Source organism: Xiphophorus hellerii, chromosome 19, assembly GCF_003331165.1.
Source record: "Xiphophorus hellerii strain 12219 chromosome 19, Xiphophorus_hellerii-4.1, whole genome shotgun sequence".
Taxonomy (NCBI): Eukaryota; Metazoa; Chordata; class Actinopteri; order Cyprinodontiformes; family Poeciliidae; genus Xiphophorus; species Xiphophorus hellerii.
The window spans coordinates 4111283-4133055 of NC_045690.1; the positions used below are offsets into that span (position 1 = coordinate 4111283).

Consider the following 21773-nt stretch of genomic DNA (forward strand, 5'->3'; position numbering starts at 1 on the left):
CCCAGAACATAGTGGATTATATAATGTCCTCACTACGTGCATGTTGAAGGGTACAGCATGGTGGTTAGCTGTTGCAGCGGCGACACAGATCAGAGAAAATCCTGTCTAGACTATCCCCTAATGCTCATTTTCAGTGTGGTTTATAATAATCCCCGGTTTTTCAAACATATTTTATCTTAAAATAAGTAAACATACTTTTCAATTCAATGCAAATTAACTTATTTACCATCACAAATACCTCCAAAAGAGTCATAAAATTATTAGAGGCTTTATAAAACACAAATAATATCACATAATGCTTCTTTTTACATTTAAATATGTGGTTTAAGGGTGAAATAGGAAGTGTGTGAAGTACAGGATGTACTCAGACGGACACTGGAGTCAGAGGTGCTTAAGACCTCGGACAGCTCGGAGGGGCGGGGACTGTGAGAGCCCGCAGCGTCACGTGATCCCGCGGCCCTCCCTCATAAACATCACAGACGCCTCAGCTCCGGAGCGTCACGCTCCTCTGCACGGGAGACAGTGGCGGCTGCTCGGCTCGGTTTGGTTTTTTTAGGGATTTTTTTTTTAAGTGTCACCAGCTAAGAAATATGTTTCATTCACGTCGGATCAGGGATTGAAATCATGGCTGAGAGCGTCGGGTACAGTTTAGGAGCGCCTAATTTGTTGACTAGGAAGTACCGGTTGTTCTGATCTGGACGACGCGAACACGAAGTAAAAAGAAAAACAACAGTTACTTTGACTAAAAATAATAATAATAAAGAAATTAGACAGGGTCGGCTTGTTTTAGCTGTCATTCGAGGTCTGTTTCTCTGAGTAGACGGTTAATACTCGTGAAATGGACCGAGGAGGCTGTCAGATGAGCGGCGGAGGAGGAGGAGGCGGCGGCGGCAACGACGCCATCGACCAACACGGGATGATCACCCTGGAGGACCTGGAGTCCTTCTCCGAGGAGCAGCTGTCAGATTCGGGCAACGGCAGCTTGGAAGAGGAGGGAGAAACTATGGAGGCAGAGGACGGTTCAGAACGACTGCTACGTTACTGGCAGGAAGTGGCGAGAGGCCACCAAGTCGAAGTTTCTCCAGGTAAAAATCCACAAAAACTACGGCTTACACAGCTTACTCTGACTAATAAATGCTTTTAAGTGGCCTCACCTCTCCAGTACCCTCTTTATTTTTTTTAAGTATAAACTTTAATTTGAGTGTCAGATAAGTTAAAAAGGCCAGGATGAACTTTGGAAAACAAACGGTCTCAGGTCTTTCCACAGCGCAGAGTGACCTAGTTTCCTGACAAACCAGTTCCAGACAGGACAGTCCCAGCGCTTCAGGCGACCATGTGTCTCAGATACATAGTTTTAACTACTGAATAGCAATAATTACACTCGGGATTATTATTAACCGGTTTTCTTCACGCAAAGAGTTAGTGTGGCTAAAAAGAGACATTTTTAGAATAGCTTTCCAAAGTTTTGAGTCACAAATCAGCAAAGTAAACAAGAAATTGTAATGGAAAATTACTATTTATGCTATACATTTTATAACAAACTAGGCTTGGGTTGAAATTCTCACAATATAGCAGCATGGTACTTACACACAAACATATAAAAATATGTATTTTTGTATAAAATTGATCAAATCAAAGATCTGAATAACATGTTAATTATTTTGTTTTTAGTGTGCAATGGAGTTATTGCAGCCAGATGATCGGCATTGTGCAGCAATAGGTGTGGGAGGGAAGGACAGGGCGGATGACACTTCTGTCTCTGTCCTCATTAAATGCACATTTAGGAGACAAGAATTTTTTTTGCAGTTTTGAAACCATAACTTTTTGAAACCCTGGTGCAGCTTCGATACCAGTCCATGTTTACGACTAATCAGTATTACAATTTGATAAAAACTATATAGTGCTGTGCTTATACACACATTTCATACTAACACTTCTTCTGTTTGGTGTCATTTAATAAACTAATTCATACCTATGTACTTAAACTATTGCATAGTTTGGTTTTCATAAAAGTAATTGTGCTCACATATAACATCAGTTGATTTTTGATATTCAGCTACTTGGAAAACATTGAGTTAAAGATAATTTTGTTGATTTAAAACAATTCTGATCATCTTCTGTTAATTAAACAATTAAAACTTGCAGTGCAATTAAACATAAAAAGCCAAATTGTTCGAGTCTGGAAAATAAAGTAAATGCAGGCAGCACTGAGTGTGATATATCTACAAACTTGATTTCTTTTTGTATGGGAACAAATAAAAAGATGCAGAAGATAATGGTATAAAGTTATATTTATGCTATATTAACTAGAAGAAAATAAAGCCAAAAGCAATATATAAACTGACTTGATAGCATAACCAACCTACAGAATCATGCATCTCTTCTTTTTCCCTGATTTAAACTTGTGGGATTGAGTTGTAAAAAAAAAATTACTGAAATAAAAAAAAAAATGTAATTCTTATTTTAATGTATTCACTTTTCTAGATGTCCACAAACACAAGAGGTAAATGAATTATAATGTGATGCAGTTGGAGATTTCAAACAGCGGTTATCTAACAAATATTTAATTTTCCATTCTGTCAAATGTATACCTAAACTTTTCTAAATTCCCTTTAATTTAATGTTTTGTTTAGTGATTTTATGAGACAGACTTTTGCCTTGTGAAGCCAAGAAATAACAATAGTCTTAAACTGCTAATCACTGATTAGACATGCAGAATGAAACAATGTACCTATTGAAACTTGCTAGACTTTATCACTTTAATTCCTGCTTCCATTATAAAACACTGTTTTTAAAACAAAAGTTTGCTTTATGTACATCAAATAAAATTAAGCCTTTGCAGTTTGGCTTAGTGTTGGTCTGTAAGTGAATGTTTAGGAGTTACAGACTAAATGTTTCAGAGACTCCAACCTAAATTTATATGTCTTGTTTACCATTATCTCACTTTACAAATGGAGACATTCTGACAGGCATATTTCCAAGTAAAACAAGGATTTTCCCAGAATGTTTGTAACGGATTCATTGGTTGTAAAAAGACAGGAATTGGCACTATTTTAGTTTTTCCACCATAACGAAAATATGTCTTAGCTCTGTTGGCACAATAGCACAGAACAAACATCATGGTTGTAAAAAATTTTATGTGGCTGTCAGTTTATTTTTCTCAAAGTAGCTTGTTGTATTTTTGAACTAGTGCTAGTTAGAATCATGATAAAATTAAGGTCACTATAGGGCAGGAAGACTAACGTGTGGGATTGATATTGAGGGCTAAACCACTGACTGACCGCAATTCTTCCATGTATGTAATTAACATTTTAATATTTTTAATTTTCATCTGGCAACAGCAGCTTTTGCAACTGATCATTAAAGCACTGGAAACTATTTATTCAACAATTATCTATTGCAAAAATAATCGTCCAACTCTAAGATTTGCTTTGACCTGATGTTTCCTCTCATAACTAAAGTTGTAATTCAACAACTTCTCTAATAAATTTGTGGGTGTAGTCCTGATTTTTTTTGGGTAACTTCCTGTTTACTGGTACAGCTTACAGCTGCTTTGTAGCAACAGAAATTCAGAAAGAGGAGGCTGCCTTCAAAAGGCAGTCAGTTCTTTGGTGTTTTTTTAAGGAAAAGAGTTAGATCTCCCTGAAAAATTAACATTTATAGATGTTTGATTTCAAATTTTAAAGCAAGCGGCAATACAGAAAAAATCTCTCTACTTGATGCAGTTATTTGACCAACTTTTGGCTGCTGTTAAACATTTACAGATTCTAAAATTGCAGTTATGTGTCACAATTTCCTTCTTTAGCCACCAGTGTTGGGTGCATATACACAACATAGTAAGATAACCCACAGAAGTAGAACATTAAAAATCAAACAGCTGATTTCAGGTGTCTTTACAAGTTTAAAAGCGAACCTTAGCTCTGGTCCGTTAGTCTTTCCATCGCTAACATGCCAGGGTCTTTATAAAAAATATATACATTTATGTGATATTGTGTAAAAAGTAATATTGTTCACACAGGATCGGTTTCAGAAAAGTTTTCATCCGCATAAGCCAGGACAAATCCACCTCTAAGTGTTGTTTTAAACATGAAAGGAAGTAGGTGGATAGATTGCCGCATTATTTGTAGCAGTCTAGATGTACACACGCAAACATTTTCTCAAATCTCCACTTTGGTCTGAGTATTTATAACCATTTTTAGTGACATTAAACCGAGTTTCTGTGTGGATAAAAGGCCAAAGTGCATAAAAATGTATTTGTTGTATTAATCTGTGTGTGGACTGGGCCTGAAGCTTTACCACAAACATGGCGCCCACTCTTGCTTTATTAACCTGTCTGTAAATGCAGTTAGTGAGCCCACTGGGTCCCAGTAGAAGGTCTGCAACATAATTCTCCCTTTACCCTCACACCTTCATCATCAACCGAGAACAAAACCCGAGTTAGGGATTTTCTAACTCGGAGAGGATCAGTGTCATAAAAGTTGATGATGACAGGGTTAACACCGTCCAAATAAACGTTAAATGCAGCCGGTAGTTTCCCATGAGAGTGAGTTCTGATACTGTATCGCGCTGACATGACGGCAGTGCTCCAAACCAAACTGAAACAAAAAAACAAATAGATTTCTGCAGCAATGCAATATTGTTTATCGCAATAGCATCTGGGACATTTCATCTTCCGGTAAAATTTATTATTGTGACAGGGCCTAGTAAAATCTACAATTAAATAAAGTATATTTCAGTTTGTGGTTGGAGGATGGAAAAATGTGGAAAAGTACAAGCAGTATGAATACTTAACCAGATAAAACTATATTTTAAAATGGACACACATCGGTTCTCAGTTGATGACTCTCTACAGCAGCTTAGTTTGCTGTCGAATCATTGATTCTCTAAACACGACGGGTCACTTTGACCCAGATGCCCTTCACGGCATTGACCGACAAAACCCGATTAAACTACGACTGGAAAAAAAGGAGGCAAGTTTAAACTCCTGTGGCTGAATTTAAGTTGGTTCAGTTAGAATCGGACGCTGACTTGTGCTGCTAATGCCAGTGTGTTCCTGTTCCTGGCATTGGGCCGGGTCGGCTCTAATGAATGTTACTCCCAGCAGCGTCCAGGCATGCGCTCGGCCCTACTGGCAGAATCCTCACTCGAAAATGCAAACACTACCAGCCAAGAAGCTGCAGGGGGCGAAGGCATTGCAAGCAGATTAGAAACAGGAGGACCACATGTGCTGCGCTGGACGCAAAAAATAAAAAACTGATAATTAGTTCATGGATTAAACTGAATTTAATTGACCAGGTTTGAATGCTTTATATAGGCCTTAAAATTGATCAATTTCTGTTTTGTCTGCTCAACAGATATGGCCGAACCAATTCAGCAGCTAAGTAGCGACAACCAAGGACGTAGTCAAAGAGAGCACATCCCATTCACCCTCCTACTGCGAAAAGAAAAGGTATCCATCTTTTTTTAATCTTCTTTAATTATGTAACCCGGTCTTTTTATGCTGTTATTCTAGTAATTATATTGGTGACCCAGTTTGAAGTACCTAAGCGTAATAGGAACAGAACCTAGAAAATTAGGGTTCAATCTTTGTACACGTTTGAGGATTTTACATGTAAGTGCCAGAGCTGGCCCAAGCCTTTTTGTGACCCTGAGCAGATGTTCACTTGGGGGCCCCCCATACCAACATGTCAACACCAGATGCTTTATTGTTCCTAAGCTACTATAAAGCTAATATCATTAGCATACTACTTTTGTTGTTGTGGCTATTGATTTTAACGTTACAAAAGTAACAAACTAAACAATTAATTATTTGGATTTTAAAATTAAGTGTGTCATATTATTTTATGACACATTTGAACATAACATAACATCAGCAGGCATACAGTGAATTTATAGTAAAAAGTTAAGTTTGAAATCTTCTTTCCCAAATGTGGCACTATAACTATAAAAATAATAGAGCTTTTCCAGGTGTAATAGCATTTAGTTTGTATTATTAAATGTTATTAAAAAATGATCATGCTAGCTTTTTTCTTATCATTATCGTGATAAATAAATTTATTGTTGTCATAATAAATTCCAATTATTGATGAAATTATAAATTGTACTGTTTGTTCAATGAGAGTATCAGTAAATTTCATAATAAGATTAAATGCAGTTACTGTGTGCAGTTTAGTGATGCAAATGGAGATTGCAGTCGTAAAAGAAATGTATTACAAATGGGAATGTTTTTCAAGGAGTATTTTTGTTTGTTATACTGAGAAAGAGGAGTAATATTGTCACTTTTATCATTACCAAATACCACAAATATATTGATAAAACTTTAACTCCATATTACCCACCCCTATTTACATGCAACTCAATGTAGCTATTAAAGTAATAATGGAAAGAAAATATGAATTTTACTGGAATTGTAGTTTAACTATAATAAAGCAAATATTTTAAATTTTCGTTTATTTTATTTCATATTCATAACATGCACACATTTATACTCAGGACATAAACATGGCTCCGCCCCAGTCATGTGCAGACATTTTGAGTCACCCAAGCTCTTTAAACTCCTTAGGGAAGTCTATAAATAAAAAAGGGCTAATTGGTTTAACTTGAATTAATTAGTTCATTAGAACTTGGCTGGAGACTCCGGTTGAACAAAGGCCAAGCGTGGCAAACTATTAGAGGGTTTTTTAAAACCGTCGTAATGTGGCAGCAACAAATCCTGGGTTAGTCAAACAGCCAATTAGTTTCAAGACAAAGTGAATTTATGTGAACTAAAATGAAGCAATACACAGATGCATCCCAATAACTAAGAATAACATTAAAAAGTTGTGTATTTCTGAAATAAAAAGCTTTTATTTCTGTTCATTTTACTGTATGTATTAAAAAACTAATTAAATAGGAGATTTTTAAAATAAATAAATGTAATAAAACCATAGAAAAGACTTCTACTTTGACAAATATCCAGCCAACAGCTGATGGTACACTCGAACTGTATCCAAGTATTTTAACGGGAAGTTGAGTGGAAGGAGAAAGTGCGGTCCTTAGACAAAAGTCACACTGACAAATCTAGAAAATGGGCTACACCTATAGAGATAGCATCAAGAGTGTTTTACTTGGGCTTGAGTAAATGACCAAGAGTAAACTTTTGAAAATATTTCTTACTGTGTGAATCTGAATTTAACTTTTTGATGATATTCTAATTTACTGAGATGCAGCTGCACATTAAGGCAGTAACCCAATGCACATAAATTCTCAAAGTAAAGAACTATATCAATAATAACACATAAAACATTAAAATGTTGAAATTTTTGCACATTTTTTTACGTTTAATTTTATTTGTAAAATATTTGCTTGGATCTTGTTTACATTTCTGCCTTTTCCTTCTCAGTGTGGGGAGCAGCTCTATGAGAAACGGAACTATGAAAAGGGCCACTGGGCTTGCATAACTATGCATGAGGACACATACGAACAGAGCATCTGCTACGGTTTCATGAAATTAATGAGATACATTTGTCAACAGAACTCCTTAGGTGAGTCCAAAAGCAACACTGCATCTGACTTGGAAAGGATTTTCCATTATTTATTGTGATGCACAAGATGACAGATATGACCGTATTTAACTTTCTAATAACCAATCAGAGTGGATCATGGAAATAAAAGTGCCTTGTTCCAATGTCTGTCTGATTTAGGAGACTACCTTGGTATGACGTTGCCCATCGTGACAATAGTGCGGACAAATGAGAACCACTCAGTGATCTCCCAGGATGTCACTGTGGCATACTACCTTCCTATTGAGCATCAGGCCCAGCCGCCACAACCGTACGATAACGAGATCGTCATCGAAGTCTGGCCAGCCGCTACCGTATACACAAGGTTAGTAGAGAATAGGAGCTGCAGGTTTCAGCAAATCAAATTCAAGACCTTTTAAGACCTTTTTTAATGCCATCTGCAATTAAATTTAAGGCTGAAAAACTATATGTAGCGGATGCATATGGTTAAAAGTAGGCAACAGAAGTGAGCAATTGGCAAAAACAAATAAATTTGTGCTTATGGTTTGCAACAATTGCTTGCCCTCTTCCAGCTAACCGCCCAATGACATTATGCATGTGAAATTGTTAGCTCGTACACATAGCTGGGCTATCAATGCGACACAAGACAGTTGAAAAATGTTAAACTTTCGTCACCGTAACATGCCGTGTGTTGGGTTTCTCCCCGAGTGGACGGTAATGTTTGTCTGTCGCCATCATTCGTCGCTCCATGGTATTAATTTGGGTTTGTTATATGTTCCTGCTAGCTGATAAACTGAGTAGAATATCTTGCTATCTTGATATTACTAGAATAACTATTGTTGCAGTAGCTACTGCTAAGTAAGCTAGTTACCAATATATTGGTTGCTAGAATATAATCTAGCTTGCTAGCCAGACTAGCAGGTAATATTCTAAATTTGCAGCTACCTGGTAACTAGCAAGAAAAAAGTTCTTGCTAGTAACCGGTAGTCTAAACCTCCACTAAACACAGAATGCCGTGAAGATGTTGACACATGACTCAAACTTTTGTAATGCTGTAACTAATAATTTTTTTAGTGATCGATTAATCTATCAATTCTTCTGACGATTAATCGGTTGATCCGATAAAAATTAGATCAAATATCGTGTTTTTATTTAACCACTTAATCTTATTTTATACAATATTAAAAAAATGCAAATAAGCAACTCAATTTCTTTTCTAAAATAAGAAAATAAACATTTTCTCATTGCAACAACAACCTTCCTAAAGTGAATTTGAACCAGATTAGCCGAAACTGCCACTAGAGGAGATGTGGGGAAAATATATTTACAGGGAAAGAAAGTTTTTCACCTTGAATATAAACTTTTGTACTTATCTGGCTTAATCACAGTCTTATTATCTCAGCCAAGAGGCTATTTTATTTAGTTTGTTTATCAATTAATCGATTACTAATTTAGTTGACTATTATTACAATAATTGATTAATTGTTTCAGATATAAATTTTCGCCTAACAGAAAAGTTCAGCAAAGAGTGAGATTAAACAGTCCTGGCCTGTCTCAACAAAATGTGAGATTCATGATTATGGTATTTAAGGTCAACTTACGTTATTTTATTAAATATAAGACCCTTTTAAGGCCTTAATTTCCAATACATGAATGTAAGACTTTTAAAGGATGTCCTGGACAGCCTGAAAATAAAAATAAAACCCTGAGATGTTTTCTTTGTCCGTCCACCAGGGCGTTTAGTGGTCCCACCAACGAAGTGACCATCATCAACCAGATCAACACCATGGCGGAGCTGCTGGACTCCCCTGCCGTGTGCGTCAACGACTCGTTCATCGTGGCCGGCTACACCAACCCGGCTCACAGCAACCGTCAGAATGAAATCTGGTTCCTGGAGCGACGCTGACCGGACAGAACCATCCTACCTGTGAACCTCAAGCCTCATGAACTCTTGACACTGCCACAGCTCAGCTAGCAGCCTCAGGTTCCAGACCGTTTTAAGTCACCATCCTTCCCCTGAAACAACCACCAGCCTAGCATACTTCAAAACCGGCAGGTTTTGAGTTAAAAACTACAAAAAAAAGAAAAAATCTTTCCCTTTCCATCGTTTTAGATCGACCTTTATTTCACCTGATCTTGACCACTGCCATACACCTATTAACACAAACCAATGCTAAACGAAGCAGTTTGTTCTCCTTCTAGCTGGATGCGCCCTCTTTGGTAAAGTGTGATAGCTTCATCTGTTAGCGCTTTGTGATCCACTGAGGTTAGGTCAGTCAATGCACAGGAAGCAGCTCCCAGTGGACGCACAGTTTGTTGTGTAGCCATAATCATGTTCAGTCATGTTGAGGACGCTGCTGTTCCTCTGGAATAAAATAAAACACGTCTTACAGGTGAACGGGATGCTGACCACACTGCATACTTTCCCTCAGCAGTAAGTGCAATATTTCTTAGATGACTTAAAAGCAACAAGGTGGTTTCTGTAGGTTGGGGAGCGTGAAGCAAGTTCAAGGCCCTGATCAGATCAGATCCAGGAGACTTTATCAGGACTGAAGCTAGTGGCCTAAGCGGTATTTGAGCTAAGCACAGAAAGAAGGCGACATGTTTGTAAATGAATGTAGAGCTCCAGGGTATCACACTTCAACAAACCAAATGCCAACAGATCCTATCTGCTAAATGACAATCAAAACCAGCACCAGATTCTGTACAGCGTGTTTCAGCTAGTGATCCAAGATTAATGCATTCCTCCGGCTCCAAGACTTGTTTACACACAAACTCAAGTATTTCTAAGTACCTGCTGTCTATTTCTGCTGGCCACTCTGTGTCGGTGTTAGAGTTCGCTAATGCATCGTAAGCACTACTGCTGCTAAATAGATGATTAAGTCACAGAAATCCTGAGTATATTTGCTTGTAATTAGAAAAGCTGATTTTAATGTTTTTAATCTGACGATGTTTCTGATGTTCTGTCTCCGATTAAAGAAAGCGTTTCTGTTTCTGCAGGGTGTCAAAATCAAACTGGAGGTAGACCTGATAAATGATCACTGTGTGATGGTTTTTCTCCAGAATGGGGCTGTCTAAAGCTGCGTTTCTATTAACCATATGCAGGGTTTCCCCCAGAAAACTTGCTAGGGAAGTTTTCTGGGCCAGCGGCTAAAAAGTGTTTAAAGTTGGCAGGAACTTTGAAAATATCATTAACAACACCTAAAACACCAACTATAAATGTAGCTCTAAAAAAATACAATTAAATAAAAATAAAAATATTTTTCTGTACTTCAGCTGTTTAATAAACATGCTTATAAATAAGCATGTTTATTTATAAGCATAAATAAACATGCTTATTTATAAGCATGTTTATTTATGCTTATAAATAAGCATGTTTACCCCTAATAAACATGCTTATAAATAAGCATGTTTATTAGGGGTAAATAAAACCTGGTGAACCCCCAGGCTTATAATACACTAGGGGAAACTATGATATGATTACACAATTTGACATTTCCAAAATAAATTTGCATTTTGGAAACATGCCAATTTAAAAAAATATCTTTTTGGTGCTAGAATGATGTGGTATTTTGGCCAAATTAAAATTGGTTTATTTCACAAAACTGCAATGGAAACATATTTTTTTGCATCACACAAATCACAACCAGATGTCGCTACTGGCACAAACCATGAAGAGGAAGACGACAGGCAGAAGTTGGTGGATGATGGCGTGAAATGTTTTTTAATTACTTATGTATTATTTTATCTCCATTTCACCGCAATTGCAAAATTGTGTTTTTTCAACATTAGTGGAAACGCAGCTATTGAAAAAAGATTCAGGACTAAGTTTGCTCGTTTAATAACACGTAGGGCTGTACGATATTAGAAAAACATGACGGTGCTGTATTATTGTGGAATATTTCAGTGACGCTACCCTCTTTAATCACAACTCGCCCTGAGCTTCAACTCTAAAAGCTGCTGTGTATTAAATAGAGGCATTATAGACATAATGTTCATCCAAAAACACATTATTGGCCAGCAGAGTTTAAGAGCCTGTTGTAGACGGTCCTGCAATTTAATACAATGTGCAGTTCTAATAAAATGCATCAAAAGTTGTGCAAAAATGACATTTTGTGTTGGTGTGGAGCTGAGACTGCAGAGCACCTACATCCAAAGAATTCATTTAAATCAAATGATAGTAGCATTAATGTGCATAAAAGTCATTGAATATACAGATTTTCCCCCCTCTGAGGGTTTAGATATTGCTTTGTTTTCATGCTTCTTTTTTCTGTAGTGTTTTGCAACGGGGTAATAATATGTACTGTGAAAGTTCAAGTGCAACAAATGAGTGCTACTGTATTCTGTCTGTTCAATAAAATGTGCTGGTGTCCCGTCTTTTGACATGTGCAATCTTAGCATCTGACCGCTACCTCCGTACGAAGCAGCTTTGCTCCAGGATTTAGTCGTAGTGTTAAACATTAACAGTTTATGAATTTAAATAAGGAGTTTAACTATGACCCGCATGCACAAACTCCACATAATCACGCTGATTAACACAGGATAGATCAAATGGATGTGTGTAATTTTTATCACACACGTCCACTGGTTTGAGCTGTGTTTCGTTTTTATTAGATCAAACACAGAAAACAATCAAACCCTGCTTTAAAATGTAACATCAAATATCAAGATGGTTGACAAAAGAGCAATATCTCTCCAAGAAAGGACTGAAATGGCCTTTTTTTCTACTTTCTAACCCTTCAGACTCGAACATGAAGGAAAAGTGAATGCAGTCGCTGAGGCTTCCCAAGGGATATTGTCCCTAAAGCACTGTGATAAATAAGGACTAAGATCAAAATATTCTCCAATAACAAAGGAGCAAATTAGTTATAAATTATGTTTTTCCACTACAACTGGGCATCATGTCATGGAGGCAAAGAGATGAAACTATTAAAACGTTTGATTTATGTCCAAGAAACTCTCCAGATCTTAATCCATTTAGAACATGGTGATGCTTTGCATAATAAAGTATTTCTCCATAAAAACGCCATTTAGTGCTTATTGCTGACCTTCAGCATCCCATAGAAACATCTTACAAAAGATCTGACAAAACTTAAGCAGGAAAAACAAAACTATAGTGAAAGAGAAGTGTGGAAAACCGTTAAAATGTTTACAGTTTTAAAAAAAAATTTTCTCAACCTTAAAATAAATAAAACATTACTTCTGACCTACATGTTCACTCACAAAAAGTCCCTCTGTCTCAAAACCAACGTGGAGAGAAGAGAAGCAGTCAAGATCAACACTGGTGATTAAAATCAGCTGATAACTGTAGATGAAAAAATTCAAAACAAGCACCTGCCTGCATGACTGGCTCATTTTTCTGATTTTCTCAGCAGTTGTTAAATTCTGTCTGCTTGGCTGCAGTAATACTCAATGTACACCAAACTGCAGAGGACAAAAGCTGGTCAACCAGTGGCTGATTGTAATTAAAGAAAACAAATTAGAAAAATGAAGTTAAAGTTCAGTTAGGTGTAAGCTTTAAATTGCAGGCGTCATGTTTCAGAAAATCCTGTCTCTCTGCACATTTACAAAAACAACACACGCAGACACTGAGCCGAGACGAATGGAGCAGCAGCAGGTCGGCTTCTTTAATAATCCGAAACGCAGTCTGGCAGCACTAACAGCTTGACCACAGAGTCAAACAGGAGGATGCTTTCAAGAAAAATCAATCCTTTTGATCTCAGCTGACCCAGAAAGAACCACACAGCCTGGAGAGAGCCATGTTATGCTGAGGTTTTACCACAAATTCAAGACAAAAAAATAATACAAATATCCAGAAGGTGGCAGCAAAACACCTAAAACGGAACTACAGTGCATTACACAGCATTCCAAATCAAACCTCAAGTTATTTCACCTACAGTCTTCAGACAACCACACAAACTAATTATAAAATAAATAAATTCTCATGGGAATCTGACCTTTCGAAGATTACATTTTTATATATGCTTTTTTACTTTAAATTTACTATCAAAATGTTCATCAGCATAAAAGTCAGCTGCAAAAATTAATCTGTAAAATTTTATCTGCAAAAATCTATCCTGTAGAAAATTTGCCAAAACAAATTCGCCAGCAAATGCTCTGATCCGGTCAGCATAAGATCAACTCAAGCAGCTTTTAGTCAATAAAATTATGCTCATTTGACCACAAGTGAAACAGTTAGTTAGTCAGAGTAACACTAAAAGATGATGTCACATCACCAAAAAGCGTAATTTCAATGGTGAAAAGTCGCTCAACTCCATTTGGTGTTGATTAATTTGGTCACCAAAAGGTCACCATATTCGCAAATGAATTTCTATAGATAAATTCCTGCAGAGTAAATTTTTGCTGGTAAATTTCAAATGAAAAAGAAATCATATACATACTGTAACTGCACAGGTGTTATAAATTCAATGTCTAAAAGAAAGTCTGAAGTATAAAGAGACTATTTCTTCCATAATATGTTTGTTTCACATCTGAAAGAAAAAAAAAAAAACACCACTTGATGGAGGAAATGGAAGACTTTCTTAGAATTCAGACAGAATATATTTCTTTTCCACTCCTTTGTAAAATGAAAGGAGAGTAATTTATTTATTTTTTTGCCATATTCGGTTGTTTATGGGTTTTTGGATCTATAAAGCGGTGTCAAGAGGAAAATGAGTCAAGAGTCTCTCATTTTCCCAAACACACATGAAACACTACACCGATTCAGTAATTCATGCAGCAGGCAGCCTGAACAAGTGGATAAACTTTTCAGGAAGTCCATATTTCTGCATAAAAATAATTTTTATTGTTCTTATTTCATATTCTAATTTTCTGGGAAAATTAATTTTGGGTTTTAATTAGATGTAGAGCATAATCATCAAGATGAACACTGTGACCAATTGCAGTTTTCAGGCTGATCTTAAAAAAGCCTGACTTGCCGATTCTGATTTTGGCCGATTTTTGTACGAAATGTTGCTAAATGTAGCAAGAAAGTCACTGTGTTGATAATAGTGGGGTGACTATTGTTAACTGCGAACATGCAGATGTGACCTGGTGGGCCAATCTGTCAGTCAACCCTCTCTCACAGTAGATTTTTATTCCTAGACCTTTGCCGAGGTTGATAAGACCAGTGGATAAGAACGACTTCACATCTAATTATCGGCCGATCATCAATCTCCCAAAATTATCAGCCAGCTGATAAATTGGTGCACCGCTAGTAATTAGTTTATGCAAGAGTTATTATTTTGAATCGAATTACTGAATGAAATTAACTTTTGGGTGATATTCTAATATTTATCCATTGAATTAGAATCAATTAGGTGAGTCCTTCAGGATGAAGAGTAGATATATCAACTGTTGTGCGTGTTCCTACCTGGAGGTAGCAAGCCTGGTGGCCTGAAAGTTTCTCCCCCAGAGGAACCACCACTTTCTCCACACTCCGCTGGTGGGAATGAGCCTGGATGTCCGGGCTCTCCTCTGACCGCAACTCGATGTGTGAAATCAGCAAATTGGAAATCACGGACTGAACCGACTGGAAAAAGGACACGAAGTGTCAAGGGGTCAGAGATTGGTTACCGTGGCGATTTAAATTCAAGTCACATTAGTTACAGCAAAACAGACGAGGTGATGTCACCTTTGTGTCTCCTCCTGGAGTGGCACTGAGGGCCAGGACGCGAAACTGCAACGTCTGACTGCTCAGCTGTCTGATCACCTGAGTGAGAGAAAAAAGGTTCAGAAAATAAAGTGTTTATTTTCAGCCCCATTAACTCTGATACGTCCAAATAAAACCAGTAATTTAATTAGTTATTTGATTTCACCTCAAAGATCTGAAAGCTGGTTACCTGACAGTAGGCATGGTTACCCAATGCCTTGTGAGCTTCATCGATCACCACACACTTGATCTCCTTTGCAGGACAGGTTTCTCTAGAAAGATCGTTCACCATCACCTGAGGGGTGAGGAAGAAGACGCGTTTGGACTTCCACACCTCCTGCCTCTGCTTCGCTGCCGTGCTGCCTGCAAAAGCCACAAATATCAACCATGTTAGCAGCGGCTAAAACAGAGATGATGGGCATCATCTGGATATTAATATCTGTATCATAAGGGTGGACAATATGGATTTAAAGTTTTATCACTGTATTTTTGGGTACTAGAGTGATAACGATAAATGTAGCGATAAAAACTATTTATTACTCCTCCTTTAGGTAAAAACATACCTATCTGTAACATGTTTTCTTTAGGACTTCAGTCACATAAAAAAGTGTGATTCGTATCACCAAACTGCAAACAGTAATTGTATTTAATCATATTTTTAAATGTATTGATATTTATTGATACTCTCATAGAATAAGCAGTGGCTAAAAATAACAGTCTGGACAGTTTTGGTGGTTTTAAACATCACTAATCAGAATTTATTGTCGCAACGATGAATCAAATTCTTATCATAATTAGAAATTTATCACGATAAATAATACAATAAATGCCCAGACCTATTATATCAGTCCTGGTATTGAAAGAAATTCTAGATCGGGTAACGTGACAATGTGTCCAGTCCATAAGGGCAGATCTATTCAGTCTAATTCTATCCTTTGTGCTCTGAGTGACTTCATGCTTTATTATTTTTTACGTTATATATAGAATTCCTAATTGTACTTTCTGAACAATTTGAAAAAACAATTATTGCAGTTTATTTCTTAAGTTATTGTTTTGATCAATCATAGTTTATTTATTTTACATTGGCTGTTATACTCCTAATTGCACTGATTGAACAAATTAAATTTGTTTTTATTAGACGCTGGATCAAGCTTGTGAAGCTTTTGGTGTATTTAAGTGTGTTGTACTGGTGCAGAGTTATCAAATACATTTGTAATTCAGTACATTTATGTCTGTGTTTAAAAAAAAGAAACATCTTAAGTCAGTTCAGTTGTTTTTCTGTGTCAGTCGATACTAAACCTCAGATATCTGTATTTGAAGTGAAAAAAGTGGACTGTGCATCCCTATATTAAATGCCAAAATATATATATTTTATACAGTTTTGGTTTAATTGCTACTCTGAAAAATGTAGTTTTTTCAGTGAGTCTGTATACGCCAGTTAATAATTATTTCAATAAGTGATTAAGCTGATTAATAGCCATAATCAGGTGTGTTATAAACCAACTATGTCTGTGTTTTAAAAAAAGAGAAATGTTTTAAGTCAATTCAGCACCGTTTTTTAGTATTGGCTGATACTAAACCTCAGATATCTGCATCGGTATCGGAAGTTATAAAAGCAGATTGGTGCATCCCTGGTGTGTTGTGGTTGTTACCTGTCAGCTCAGCCATGTGGTCCTGGGGGATTCCCATCACTTTATAACAGGCCTCGATCTGCTGGGCCACCAGAGGTTTGGTGGGAGCCATGAACACAATCTTTCCTGCTGGATACCAGCGGTAGAAGTTGTACATAACCACAGAGGCTATGAAGGTTTTTCCTAAACCAGTAGGAAGACACACCAGTGTGTTCTGGAACAGGGAAGCCTCTGATATCTTCAGCTGATAGTCTCTAATAGGATAGTTGGTGGGATAGATCCACACGTCAGCTGAGGAGCTGTCAAAACCTGGGAGATCTGGATATATCTTCCTACAGGGGGGGCTACTAAAGGGAGCAACACTCTGTCCTGTTGCATGGTTATTTTGTATAATGCCACTCTTCTCAAGCCGGAGGCTCCTTTCAGCTTCATAGACAGCCACCACCATTAAGTCATCGTCATCTTCATCTTCAGGGATGATGTCTTCTTGTCTCACTGCTGTATGTGTGCTATTCTGACCAATTACTGTCCATGGAGATTTTTGCTGATGAGGAGGAGGGTTTGTTGGAGCTACCTGAGCTCTGCTGGAGGATGTCCGGATCGCCCCGGTAGCCTTTCGGACATCCTTCCCCGATTGGACCGCTTTGTTCTGGGACACAGAAACCCCCCAAGTCTGGAACAAAGTTCTCTGATTTGAACCACCACTCATTTTTATCAGCCGTGGCACAAAACTTTAAGAACAAAAGTGCCATGTGTGACTAGCTGCTACATCTCAACCCGAACACAAACATAAAGTCACTTCCGCCGGCGTGCTTTCCAAAATAAAACTCCCCCGACGATAGCTGCAGGTTTAAATTCGTGGATGTACCTCAGTTGTTTAAACATAATGAGCGAATTGTATAATTCGTAATAATTTTAGGATAAGCGGTTGAGAAAAGCATACGGATTTTATATTTTTCATTGAAATGCTTTTAATTTTTAAGCTAGATCCCGGAAATATGTAAAAAAGTTTGAGTTAACTCCCGCTCTCCGGTTAACTGCTGTCATGTTACCATAACAATGGACAGAAGCAAATTGGACAAAATAATTACACGTTTCCAGGTGACACATATGTTCCAGTAAAGCGGAAATGTTGGTTATATTCTTTACCTAAAGACCGACTGTTGGTATTGCTGTTTCTGTTCGGGCTCTGTAGAGGCTACTAGCTGTTAGCACAGCTGTAGAACCTACTCCGATGCTAACTGTGTGGTCTCTGTAGGCGCGTGCGCGCGGAAACCTCACGAGAACCGAAGTGCGGCGCGCGCGTGAGGACTTTGAGGAGATCGTAAGGGAGGTAGAAGGAGATCTGGCCCATTTAAGGTGGACTGATACGACCTTATCCATCCCACACTTTACAGACACAGTAAGTAACTTCCTGTCAAAGGTTGTCTCTTTGCATTTAATTCAATATGAATATCTTGAATTAAATGCACTGAAAAAACTGGATATTACCACAATAAGCAGATTCATTATCAGTTTTTTTTATATAAACAAAGGTGAATTAATATACCTGGTCCTATTTCAAATCAATAACCATTTGCTACCTGATGCAGATAGTTAATAATGTTCTAGCACTATGATAAAATAAATGTAAGCAAATTTAAGATAAAATTAATTTAATCAATTTAAAAACATTCTCAAGTTTTATTTATGTGATCTTGAGGGCCACATGAATAATTATGACGTGCCAGATTTGGCCCGCAGGCCTTGAGTTTGACACATTTGATCTATAGGTTGAAATATTATGTATAATTTTTTTAATCTAAATATTTTGGCTTCTTTATATTGAAGACTTTTTCTGCCGCTTTCACATAAACATACAATTTTATTTTATGACATTATTTTTGTCCTGCATTTTGTTGCTTTTGCTTATATTTAGTGTTTTTCTTTTTATTATATATTGTCTTAATAGAATTTTATTTCTATGTTCCTTTATTTACCTTTAAAATACATAAGTTGTTGCCTGTATGACTAGTGCTAACCACATAAAGTTACCTTCCATACTCAGGAAGAAGAAAAACATAATGCCAAATAAATCAATTAATTGTATGCTAAATTAAAATGATTAACAATTAATATGCTTTAAAGGCCTGTTTTGTTTACAGAGACTTCAATAATCAATTTTATTTACGGTTTCAGGTCATTTAATGCCTTTTTGTTTATTGTTTTTGGTTGTTGTGTTTTATTTTGAATATTTAAAATGTCTTTTGGTACCAGCGTACAAAATTAAAGTTTATTAGTCTTTGAGATGGCGAGCTTGAATTATATTTGCAATTATATCTATATTAGCTGAAAATGGTTTCAAAATGACAATATTATCATTTATGTATTGCAGTGATTTCTGGGATAATTTATTGTCCAGCAAAATTTGTTATGCCAAATGCAAAATAGAATAAATCAATGCACCAATTTAAACAATAAAAATCTTATGGTCCTTGTTTGAGTTACCTGCACCCATCCAGCATGAAATATCCTAGCACCACTTGAATTAAATTCAAAGATACGGAAAATGTAAGCAGATTCAGCCAAAAATCCAATGTTTTCAAGACTTTCTTCTATGTACTGACAGGATGGAGCATGTCTTCAACCTGCTAGACGTTTACTGAAGCCACCAGACCCAGAACTAGACGTCAGTACTTCCCAGAGTCCAGATTCCCTAGATGAGGAGGGACAGGAGTGCTGTGTCCAACCGGAGAGGAAAGAAGCTGAAAGGGAGGATTGGTCCAGTATTCCCCTGAGATGTGATGGAGGGATGATGGCGAGCACAAGAAGGTCCTCCATCGTCTGGAGCAGTCCAGAGCTGGACAATAATGTTTACCCTCAGAAAGGTGAAAGATTTTTTTCACTAGTTCAACATTCTCTGTGTTTTATTTCAGTTGTTTCTCAATTTAAAGTTTCAGCACTTAAAAAAAATGAAAGAAGAAAAAGACAGGGGTGTGAACTATTTCCCAGAATGCTTAGCGGCATGTTTCTGTATCCTGAGGTGGAAGTGCGTTACACTGATCTGACTCTAATGTGTTATAAAGGTGAATGTTTATTTTAATGTCCTGTTCTCACTAAATGTTTTTGATCAGAATTCATTGTGACGTTTAATAAAATTCATTATCAGATCAGAAATTTTGTTCATGCGAGAGTTTAAATTATTCTAACGCACATTAAGTCATTATATAATAGAGAAATGTGGCTCTTTAACAGGGTGAAGGCAGCTGTTTCTTGCATATTGTGAAATAATTATTTGGCTTAAATTGCAACATTAAATTTACACATTTAGATTTGTGTTGAAATAAAACTGAATATTTATTTGCAGTGTTGAGTTTGTAATCTTTCATTCAGGTTGTCAGCAGTACTGCCTGGCGCAGGAGGTGCCCCGAACTTCAGACGCGCTGCGTCTCCATAGAAACACTTTGACCATGGAGCTGGTCTGGCTCCAACAAGCTATTGACAGCAGGAAGAAGGTAGGATCCAAAAATGCCTGTATCCTGTCATTTTCTGAAGGTTTTTATAATTTTTTCTTTGGATATTGTTTGAAATTGCCACACCTGCCTGTGACTTATTGTCGGCATGAAAAGGTTTCTAAACTAAAGCGATAAAGCTGATACATATCAGGAAGCTTTTATTATAAACTTTTGTGCTTAAATGTGGAAAAAAGTGATGCTAAAAAATTTTTACATGTGGGAAATAAACAAAAGAGGAGAACAACTTCTCTGACTCAATAAGAGAATTTTAAAAGACTTTAAAAATTTCTCATTTGAAGCAAAGTCTGAAAAATAAACCTTTGTTTTTTAATTTTGAGTTAGATGCTTTAATGTAATTATTACTTAAGGAAAACACACAGGAAGTTCAGGGAAAGTACCAGCAAAGTTTCAAGAAAGCTTTGCAAACACATTTCCAGATTTCAGAAAAGCTTCAGCAGTGTTAATATTTTGCATCTTTGTAGCCACGCAGCAAGGATGAGCTCATCCTACCATCTAATTTTAGCCTGTAGCTGCACAACAATCACTGTTTTAATGTGTTTTTCTTATGTTTCTTTACAGTACCTATCACTGAAGGACAGACTTCACAACGTCGAACTTTTGGCTCCTGACTCACTCTAATATTGTTTGAGTTGAAAATTTTTTTCCATTTATTATTTATGATGTAATATATAATGTAGTGCATTTAAAACATGCATGTAAAAGGAAATAAATTATATTTTTCTACAAAGATATCTCTGCTTTATCTGATGGACTGTTTGTAATGATATTTTATTATTTCCCACCATATTAGTCAGCAAAGTAGCTCATTCAGCTTAATTCAAAAGCTTTGGTAAAACCTGTATGTTTAATTTTGATCAAGTGTGAAAAATTATGGTAGAAATGATAATTTAGGAGGTATGTTGTGTAATTATTCCACCTTAAAAGAACAACGGTTTGCATATATCTTTAAGCAAAGCCTGAAACAATAAATTGTGTTAATTGTCAACTAATTTAGTAATCAATTAATTGTTAATTGGAGTATAACGTCTCAAATAAATGGCTTTTGCTGAAACAAAAAACAACATACTGAGAGCAGCAAGTAAGCTAAAACTGTACAAAAAATATATATTTGCGTTTAAGATAAAAAAAAAAATTTCTATAAATATGTTCTACCAGTTTTAGCTTCATCTGGTTCAAATTTTGTAACAAAAAAATCCTAGTAAGCATCTTTTGCTATCCAATTACTAATCAGCTAACAGCAAAAATAATTATTATTAAATTAGCCCTACGCTGTGTTGATGTGACTTTTCACATGTTGATGTTAGAAATATGTTTTGCTACAAGCGTACACTAAAGGAATGATATGTTGATGAGTTTTAGGTCATAAATGTTTATTTTCTTATTTTAGTAAGGTTTTGCACTATTTATTTGCATCTTTTAATGTATTTAATGTAAAAACCGCTTAGGTGGTTGAATGAAAAATCTGCAGTATATT

The 21773-nt window shown here is 36.5% G+C and overlaps 3 protein-coding genes across 3 annotated transcripts in view; 2 read left to right on the plus strand and 1 right to left on the minus strand.

Moving 5' to 3' along the window:
- The window catches only part of fancm (FA complementation group M), a 45615-nt gene extending 28035 nt beyond the window's left edge, over positions 1-17580 (minus strand). Inside the window, 4 exon segments of the mRNA XM_032547832.1 lie at positions 14875-15033; positions 15136-15213; positions 15344-15516; positions 16806-17580. Of these exon segments, the coding sequence (XP_032403723.1) occupies positions 14875-15033; positions 15136-15213; positions 15344-15516; positions 16806-17493 (1098 nt within the window). The 5' untranslated portion in view covers positions 17494-17580.
- Positions 470-10772, plus strand: soul3 (heme-binding protein soul3). The gene is made up of 5 exons (XM_032547826.1): positions 470-1085; positions 5355-5449; positions 7382-7523; positions 7683-7866; positions 9237-10772. The coding sequence occupies exons 1-5, from the start codon at positions 839-841 to the stop codon at positions 9406-9408; spliced, it is 840 nt and encodes a 279-aa protein (XP_032403717.1). The 5' UTR covers positions 470-838; the 3' UTR covers positions 9409-10772.
- An 80-nt stretch (positions 17581-17660) lies between the features above and the next one.
- Positions 17661-21024, plus strand: iqcc (IQ motif containing C). Its single transcript, XM_032547831.1, has 5 exons — positions 17661-17885; positions 18043-18186; positions 19393-19651; positions 20157-20278; positions 20858-21024. The coding sequence occupies exons 1-5, from the start codon at positions 17844-17846 to the stop codon at positions 20915-20917; spliced, it is 627 nt and encodes a 208-aa protein (XP_032403722.1). The 5' UTR covers positions 17661-17843; the 3' UTR covers positions 20918-21024.
- The last annotated feature ends 749 nt before the right edge of the window (positions 21025-21773 follow it).

Excerpts from the sequence above, each read along its gene's own strand:
- iqcc (XM_032547831.1), top strand. The coding sequence starts at position 17,844 with ATGGACAGAAGCAAATTGGACAAAATAATTACACGTTTCCAG. Across the intron at positions 17,886-18,042 it reads AAATAATTACACGTTTCCAG|GCGCGTGCGCGCGGAAACCT; the intron begins GTGACACATATG and ends TGGTCTCTGTAG. Across the intron at positions 19,652-20,156 it reads TAATGTTTACCCTCAGAAAG|GTTGTCAGCAGTACTGCCTG; the intron begins GTGAAAGATTTT and ends TCTTTCATTCAG.
- soul3 (XM_032547826.1), top strand. The coding sequence starts at position 839 with ATGGACCGAGGAGGCTGTCAGATGAGCGGCGGAGGAGGAGGAGGCGGC. Across the intron at positions 5,450-7,381 it reads TCCTACTGCGAAAAGAAAAG|TGTGGGGAGCAGCTCTATGA; the intron begins GTATCCATCTTT and ends TTTCCTTCTCAG. Across the intron at positions 7,867-9,236 it reads GCCGCTACCGTATACACAAG|GGCGTTTAGTGGTCCCACCA; the intron begins GTTAGTAGAGAA and ends TCCGTCCACCAG.